This window comes from Bison bison, unplaced genomic scaffold, assembly GCF_000754665.1.
Source record: "Bison bison bison isolate TAMUID 2011002044 unplaced genomic scaffold, Bison_UMD1.0 scf7180017864519, whole genome shotgun sequence".
NCBI classification, from domain to species: domain Eukaryota; kingdom Metazoa; phylum Chordata; class Mammalia; order Artiodactyla; family Bovidae; genus Bison; species Bison bison.
Window position 1 is genome coordinate 9,554,295 of NW_011495072.1, and position 9,431 is coordinate 9,563,725.

At 33.9% G+C, this 9,431-nt stretch overlaps 1 protein-coding gene across 2 annotated transcripts in view; it reads right to left on the bottom strand.

Annotated features, from left to right (window-relative positions):
- CEPT1 (choline/ethanolamine phosphotransferase 1) overlaps positions 1–9,431 on the bottom strand; it is a 36,972-nt gene that overhangs the window by 7,630 nt on the left and 19,911 nt on the right. Inside the window, exon 5 of one of the 2 annotated variants that reach the window (XM_010830852.1) lies at positions 2,579–2,663. The exons of the other annotated variant lie outside the window; for it this stretch is intronic. Within the exon in view, the coding sequence (XP_010829154.1) occupies positions 2,579–2,663 (85 nt within the window). The remainder of the gene's footprint in view (positions 1–2,578; positions 2,664–9,431) is intronic. 2 annotated transcript variants of the gene reach the window in all.

Sequence of the window (9,431 nt, forward strand, 5' to 3'; positions counted from 1 at the left end):
TGTGTGTGTGTGTGTATACTAAGTAGTCCACTGATGGAGTGTACGGGTAAAGAAAGACATGGTGTGTGTGTGTGTGTGTGTGTGTGTATACCAAGTATCCACTATGATTAACAAGCAGTAGATGGAAATCACTTACCTTTGCAAAACAGCTGATCTTCTAAAATCAGCTTTAAGAAGACATTTGCACTATTTTATTTGTTTTCACCATAAAGCTGCTTTCTTAAATATCAATAAAAGTCTTTAAATGAGGATTTGGAAGGCAATTTCCATTTTATGTCCTCAGGCTCAAAAGAGACAAAAAATTCATTCCTGGGCCCTAAATAAATATCTCCTCTCCATTTTGGCACACAAGTAAGAGCACTGGAAGTATAGTCTTTCCTGAACTAAGACAATGCATTTCAAAACACCTTTTTCAGCTATGAGCTCATGGGGTCATGTATAAAGAAAAAAGAAATAGAGTGGTTGAAGTCAATTATGGGAATCTGTACTGAAAACTGCTCAAAGAACACAAATATTTCTCTAAGCCTCTGAATATCACCAGAGAGGGCAAGTCCTTTCCTTTTAGTTTAATGATGGTAACAGTAGAACCAATGATACTAATAATAAGACATGGGTCTGGGAATCTGTTTCCTTATTGCAATCTAACCTCACTAATTCTGGAATTGAATTGCTGGATCTGGGACCTCCAATTCAGTCTTGGGTCTGAGAGTTCCTCAGATTACTTCTTTAAACATGTAATAAAAAAGAATGATTGTATATATCTTGTCAATAAAGACAGGACAAAACATTTGATCCTTTTAAAGAAAAATAATTTCTGTTATGCACATGTAACAGATTCTGTGTATAAATCCTAATAAAGGGAACATGTTTACTTGAAGCAAATTTACTGCCAGGTATCACCTAAAAATTAAGGATATGTGTACAGCCTGCGTGAATACACAACTACATTGACAACAATGCTTTCCGTACTTCCATGCTGATACGGATAATTAGGTATATATACCTGATGTTGACTTGTTTCTAGACAATTAAGCCAGATATTCTATTTTTTGCTATTGATATGTTGAAACACTACAAGTAATTTATATGTGTATAAGAGATGCAAAGTAATTTTGGAAGGGGAGATATTTTGGTATAAAACACAAAGCCTATGAAAAAAATATCATCATCAAGAGATAAAAAAAATTAAGTGAGAGGCAAGCTTTAGGCTTTATAAAATAGTTTCAGGAGAAGACTACTTTTTCTTTCCTTCTACAGCCAAACTGTTTAAAACTATTACCTATTTAATATTTTTATAGCTACTTACAACTGTTTAACTATTTAGCCTACAAGACAGCAAAAGAAATAACATTATAGTGAAATCCAAGATCTATAGAGAGATACATAAATATAGGACATGTTTATATATCTATAGATCTTGGATTTCACTAGAGACAGTACTGGCATTTGAGACTAATGTGTAAAAAAGATGTGACTTTGAATGATACTATGTATGAACAGTTTCAGAATTTTCCTGGTTGACTAACGATTATTTTTATTCCTTCATTTCCCTCCTCACAAGGCTATCCCGTCAACAAAAGGCATGACGCATTTCTGGTAATAAATACTTAAGGAAACATGTTAATTATACTTCCTTGAGTATCAAATTCACCATCATTAAATGAGTTAGGTAAAGGGAAAATTTTGCTCAGTAAATTTCCCTTATACTTAAATATTAATCTGACTTTTAAGAACTGTGTTTGTTTAGGAGTAGGAAAAATTCCAATTGTAAGAGCAGCCACAACTTCTCTTGAGGGCTTATCATTTGATGGACTGTTCCTGAGTGCTTTACAGATACTCATTTAATACACAAAATAACCTTATCAGACGGGTACTATTATTGTCCTCATTTTATAAGAGGAGAAAACTAAGCCACAGAGAGTTGAATAACAGATCAAGTTCACTCAGTAGGCAGTGAAGCCAGTACAAAACTCAGGCAGTCTGGTTCCTTAGCTTGTGTTCTTGACCCCCCTGTATTATATATATTATATTCTTTCTCCAGAAGTTTGTGGGAAAGAACTTGTGTTTCTTGGGGATGACTATATTTCAGGTCAGGTTGAAAATCAGGGTCTCAGCTTGTTGAAACAATCCAATAGCAGTGATTTCAATAAGCATTTATTCTGTTCTGTGGTCAGAATTAATTTACTACCAAAATTTATTATTCAGCTTTAAGCATATAATGGAGAAACTAGTAGACTCATGTAGTTCAGCAAGAGAATAAAAGATCTGATTTAGTCTTATCATTGGTTAACTTGATACACTACCTGCTATTCCCTCACTTATACAATGGGATAACAAATAATAATTCTAAAGCCTTTAAAAATACTCTTGAAATGGACCTACTGAACCACATAACTCCAAATAGTAAAATTCACTATGCCCTAAAGAGAAGTTTGTGTCCTAACGTTGCTGTGACTTTTTGTCTCCAGAGAGAACAAAATAATTTAACATATCACCTTTTAACTGGATTATACTGGATTAGAAAAACACAAGCAAAAGACAACATGCATTACGTGGGATACACAATGTGAAGAGTTACCATAGATTGCCAAAAAGGTGGTCCTCCAATCACTGCCAGCAAATGCATGATTATTATGAAGATTTGCACTTCAGTCACATCAATTCTGATTAGGTACAAAAAGCCAAAAAAGCAGAATTACTCAAAACAATTTCAAGTTAATTACTTGCAAGCTTAGCAGCATTCCTCTATCATGCACAATAGAAAAAAAATCTCAAATATTGAGGAAAGGGGAAAAGGAGATGTCAAAAATTTGTTATGAGCAAAATCAAATAAAATCCAGGGCATTTTCACTTAATTTAATCAATTTCACAGAGCAATAAAAACCCCTCCTTTCTAAAGAAAATTTCTGAAGTTGGGTTGAAACTATAGCTTAACCTTTCTCACCAAAAAAAAAGAAAAAGAAAAAAATAAGTGTGTGTATTAAATTTTGAATGTCAAGCAGAGGACTACACTGCACTGGTATATGAGATCTTGAAATAAGTGCTTTGCAGTATCAAATGGAAGAAATGGTGAGCTTTTACTAAAGTAACATAAATCACAGATGCAAAACTTACTGCCCTTTATATTCATTTAATGCCTTCCATGGTATGGGTGTGGAAAAAAAAATTCACCCAATTTTCAAATTCTTATGCTTATTAGGTCAATTACTCTAAGACATCCGGAAAGAAGATACTGAAAGCAGTCAAGAATTAGCTTTGAGGTTGTTGAAAATGATCTTTACAGTCAAGAAGAGACAAACCTGGTACAAAAACAGGGCAGTAGAAATTAGAAGCCTGAGAGTCTGAAAAAAGAATATGGGCAAAAAGACTGAGAAGTAGAGCATAAACTGGTGTTCCTTTCCCTCTATAAACTAGCACTTTATATAATCTTGAGACTGTCCTTCTCAGGTTATTGGGTCCAAATGCCTTTCAGTTTTGATGATTTACCCTACGGTATGCTCACACAAAATGTCTGTACAAGGTTATTTATTACAGCATTATTTATGGTAGCAAAGCTTTAAAAATATCCCTCAATGAGGGAATAGTTATAGAAAGTATGGTATTGCATTTCCATACAATGGACTATTAGGTAGTTTTTTAAAAAAAGAGTGGGACAGCTCTATCTGGTGATATGGAAAAATATCAGTTATATTAGGTGAAAAAAAAAAAGTTGCAGAAAATGGTATATGCTACTTTTTGTGTAAAAAAAGAAGAAAAATAATATTCCATTTTAACTTTTGCCAATAATTACATAACAAATTTCTGGAAGGATACATTACAAACTAAGAACAGTGGGTACCTACTGGAGAGGGCAGCGTGAGAACTGGACAGCTGGGAAATGCGGATGAGAAGAAACTATTCACTGCATAACTTTTTTATAATGTTAGTTTTTAAACAAAGTGAATAATTTATCTTTTAAGATAAACTAAAAAAATAAAATAAAATCAGTCTAAGAAAGTGGACAGCAACAACAGCAAGGGGGTTCAAATTCTAGAGCAAAACAGAGTCCCCATTTCTAAAATTGATACTTCAAGCAGACAATCTATAATGTGAGCTTAAGAAATGTGAGTTTTATGCTCATAATAAGCAACTAGACTGAAGCCAGTCTCTCACAACTGAAGAAACTGATCTTTGATTGCTCAAGAATGTTTTTTAAACAGAAGCGAATTAAGTTGCAAACACAGTGATGTAGTTATCTTGATACACACATTTATTGGAAAGAAAAATGGACTGAATTAGGCTAAAAAGAATCTGTAGAGCTGACCTGGTGAGTGATGTTGCCAATAAGGGGAATTACACTCAGTAGCAGACTCAGGAGACTAAGCAGGTGTCAAAGATGATCGACTTTGTCTTGGGTGGAGGAGGGTAGACATCTTACAACATTTTGCTGGATATATGAAGTAACCTTCTGGGAGGGGAAGGGCCAGAAGTATAGAATTACAAAATAAAAATGGAGGGAACCTTATGCAATTAATCTATGTACCTTGGATGAATGTAAGAGATTAGGAAACATGAATGATCTTTACAAAGCCCCAAATTTGGATTCCTAGGGAAATTTTAATGGATTTTATAGCCTGTTTGGAAACTTTGGAAGACAGAATTTTGTAAACCATTCAGATAATATCACTGAATTTAGATCAACAATGTCTTAATGTTAGGAAGGAGAGTCAAGGAAAACTTACTTACCAGTTGGTAATTAGTTAAGAATATTTTTTTCCCATGTGATTATATGATTTAGCGGAATACTCTGTACTCCCTCCTACTCTCAATCATGAGAACTGCCCATTACCACTCCTGGATGTGTGGCTCTAATCATTCTAATGATTATCAGTCTAATCACTGATTGTTAATGAAAAAGAGTGCAGTGTGAGGCTATCCCCAGAGACAGAAAAAGCAAGCTAAGAGGGACACGGGGCAGAAACAATTAACAGTGAACAAGGATTAATAATTCTGTTTAGAAGAGAATTGGTTACCTGACAGTCCATTTTTTCATCCTCCACTAAGAAGTCTCTCAGTATGGGCTGAATTTACTGTGACACATATTAGGAGGGGGCTCATCTTATGTTTTTTTGGCTATACAGAAAAGACATAATTATCTAGAGGGAAAATTCTATATAAAGGCAGGAATTTGGCATTTCTATAGCCACTTGCTTATTATTTTTTCTTCAAAATGACAACACGGGTGATAATATTTCCAAGTGCTGGAACTACTTCTCTAAAACAAAAGCAAAAAAAAAAAAAAAATCAATCTCCACAACTACAGCAAAAAATAAACCCTTCAGAGTACAAGGCCTATGGGGTAGAAAACCACCTAAAACACCACAGTGATTTTTTTAAAAGACCTGGGAAAACCAATCTCATTATCTGTAGGATTAGAGTCCCACAGCCTAAGAGTTTCAGAGAGGGGGGGACTAGATGATAATAAATACAATTTTCTATAACCATGAAAGTATTTAAATATCTTGACTGGTATTGGTTAATAATTTCTTACTTCTACTTTATTTTAGAATAGGTTTTGTCAAAGAACAAAAGAAAACTCCCCAAATGCTGTGGATAAATCTATGAGTGCTCTGGTCAGAACACAAAAAATTACTACAACAAGCCAACAACAAACAATATCCTGGTGGTTGTCACAGAAGAAAGATAGAAAAAAGCAAACTAGTTGTGGAGACAGCTCTCTCATTTTTCTGACTGGGAGGCTGCAAGTGTGGCAGTCCTGAGTCAAAATAATCTTAGAGACTCATAGCAAATCCCTTGGTCTATCACTCCTTACAGCATCCTAGTGATCTACTGATTAAGAGGTAAAGATATGAGGGTGTCCTAAATAAATATGAGTAATTTAAACTTCTCAACAGGAAATAGAAAATTTCTAGTTGGAGTGATGATCTTAGGGAGCCTTCCTCACCAGAGAAAGGCAGCTTAGAAAGTTCCCTGATCAGGACAATTATTACATGAGAAGTACAGCTTTTAAAAGTGATTAAGGGATACAACAACTCTGAATCAATTAAGTTACCTAATTGTAAAGGAAATTTCTATTCTGAATGTTTCATTTTATGCATTTGGTTTGAATTCCAACAAGACTCAGCATTAACTGAGGGATGTGAAGGGATTTAACTGACATTCTGTGAACATTGATAAGCATGTTAATCATTTCCTAGAATTTTTAATATCAGAAATAAGACAATTTAATCTAGTTTTTTTCTATATATAACAAGCGTATTACAAAGATGTACTTGCAGTTAATTTGGAAGTTAATTTTTCTGTTAAACTACATATAATAAACATGATTTTAACTGGGTTGGCTACTAGCTTGGTTAACAGAGAATGTGCACTAGGGTTAAATTCACAATGTCATAGAAATTCTGATTTGTACAATCTGACTTGTCAGTTGTTATTTTAAAAGAAGTATTCTTAGAAGTCACTGAAAGGGGCTGGAGTCCTAGTTAGGGATTAGATTGTTATTAATTACAGACTTGCAATTATTTGTAAATGAATCTGATGTTCTAGAGAATTTATACATAAGCAGAATTGGATGGCATCATCAACAATGGACATAAGTTTGAGGAAACTTTGGGAGATGGTGAAGGACAGGGAAGCCTAGTGTGCTGCAGTCCATGCGGTTGCAAAGAGTCAGGTTCGACTTAGTGGCTGTATTGGTATTGGTAGACTGAAGACTGACCTAAAAATTCAACATACTGCCTTCCAATTCTACCCTTGATAATGGGCAAACTGGGCATGACAAACTTAATGTTAATAACATTAAACATATAGCCAAGAGACAACTAAGAGTATTTTAAAGTCAAGTGTTATATATCTGAGAAAACTAAAACAAAACAATCCAGTGACTTTGAATAAGAGAAAAACAGGCAAAGGCTAGAACAGAACAAGTCCTCTAAGAGGAATGAAAGTTTAGGTCTCAAATTTAAGGGGCAGCCTATCCTTATCACCTTTGGAAATAGAAAAATTAGAAGAGAGGACTCTCATCTCATTTAGTAATAATCTCAGAGTTAAATAAACAGGTCATAGACATATTCTTCCTCTCAAAATAGCAATATCAATTTTGGAAGAAACCTGGAAATTAGTGGGAGTTATTAACACAGGTCTTATAATGAACACTTAGTATATATGATAAGCACTGTAGTCCGCACACAACATGTTCTTTAGTTTTTTAACCTTCACAACTATCCTAGGAAGTAGGAATTACTACCATCATTTATAGATAAGGAAATCTGGTCAGATATGGTAAGTGACTTTTCCAAGGTTATGGAATGATAAGTGGAAGAGTCTTGAAAGAAATTAATGTTGTTCCTCCACAGTGCTGAAACTCTTCTAATTTTCAGTCTACTAACCATCTGGGACAAACATTTGACATACGCTTTTAACTTGCTATCATTAAGATGTCTGTATGTTTTAGCATGACACTTCTCACATTCTAACACAATTTTCCCTAAAATGGCAGAATACAACAGGCAACAGCTAACACAGGTTTAGATACTAATAAACTGAAATAAGTCAGAAATAAATTAGAAAGAACAACTCTTTCTGAAGCTTAGAACGTCCTCTGAACTTTGTAAAGAAAAAAGAAAGTACATCTGACAATTTCATTTCTATGATCAAATCAGTTAAAGCAACACACATTAAAAGCAAAGGAAAATCTATGCAAGTTAGCAATTGATAAAAGTAAAGACAATATATCTGGAGAAAAAAAAATGTATTTCCAAAACATTTTTCATGATGGTAAAATTAAAATGCATTAAAAAAAAACATTTTAATAGGAAGCACTCTATAAACAGAAGGTACTTTGTTATAGACAGATAAGGTGAAGGTAAAAGAGTCAATATCTTGACTATTAATTTAATTAAGAACACTAGTGGAAAAACCTTTGGTAAGTTTAATATTAATAAATGAGCTATCAAAAATTATAAATCTAGACAACTGCAGTGAGTATAAAGCTTCAGGTCTTTGGAGAAAGTACTAGACACAGGCTAAAGGTAAAGGAGTGCTAAAGAATGACACATCCTGAACTATGCACATTATTCTACTCCAGGACGGAATCTCACAAATAACTATGCCAATATGTTGTAATTCAACTGAAAATGACTTCAGTTTTGCTTCTAAAACATGCCTATAGTACTTCTTAATATATTCCATATTCCAAGTTAATTTGAAAAAATGGTGTAGGATATCCCTCACTATTAATTTGTCCCCACAGCCAGCACTACCACCACTGAATAAATGGATTTACAATGCTGCAAGATGCTTTTCAGAAAGCACTCTGCTATCAGAGACTCACTATTTCTATCCTATTACTGAAACATTTTTGGATATGGGGACTCAATGCACAAAATGTAATGCAGTCTTCTAGCTTTGTATTATGGAGGAGCATGGTGGGCTGCAGTCCATGGGGTGTCTACGAGTCGGACACGGCTGAGCAACTTCACTTTCACTTTTCACTTTGATGCATTGGAGGAGGAAATGGCAACCCACTCCAGTATTCTTGCCTGGAGAATCCTAGGGACAGGGGAGCCTGGTGGGCTGCCATCTATGGGGTCGCACAGAGTTGGACATGACTGAAGCAACTTAGCAGCAGCAGCAGCAACAGCCGTGTATTGCTAGAATGATCTATAATATGAACAGCTCCCCAATATTATTTTTTTTCCAATACCATTTAAACTGTAAAAGTTTTTTTGGAAAACTGTTTTCCTTGTAAATAAAACCTTTCAGACTAAAGTGTAAAGGATTCTGGAAAATTTCACTGGGAAACCACTTCCTAGTAAGTTTTTTTTTTTAACTTTTAAAAGTCGTAAGGCCAAAATTATAATTCTAATATGAAGGGGGAAAAAGACTATTACTTAATCTGTTAGCATTAAGGAAATAATATTTACCAAAACAAAATAGAAAAAAGAAGATATTCAAAGAACGACCAATAGTAACATGAAAAGCTAAGAATACTTAGTTTTTAAAGCACAACTAAGAGAGGAAAACAGTAAGCAAAACAAATAGAAGGGACAACAGCTTCTAGTATTATTTTTTTAAACCAAGATCATTTAATAGAAGCAGAAGAACTAGTACCAGGTATCTTAAAGAATATTAAGAGAATAAACAGAATCTTTCCTATATAATTATAAAGAAGCTTCTCAAATTACCTATCTAAGGAAAACTCTGCTTGGCTTATTTTTTTCAAAATATAAATACCAAAAGTTCTGTTTAATGGTGGAAAGGTATTTGTTTCAAAAATATTACATAGAGCAAAAATAATATAAGGTCCATCAGGTAAATGGGAAAGAACTGTTTTTAGCATCAAATCACCAGAAATATTAATTTCAAAAAATTTTAATAGGGTGGATTTTTATTGCCCTATTATATATTAAAATTATTTGTTTTCTAATGAC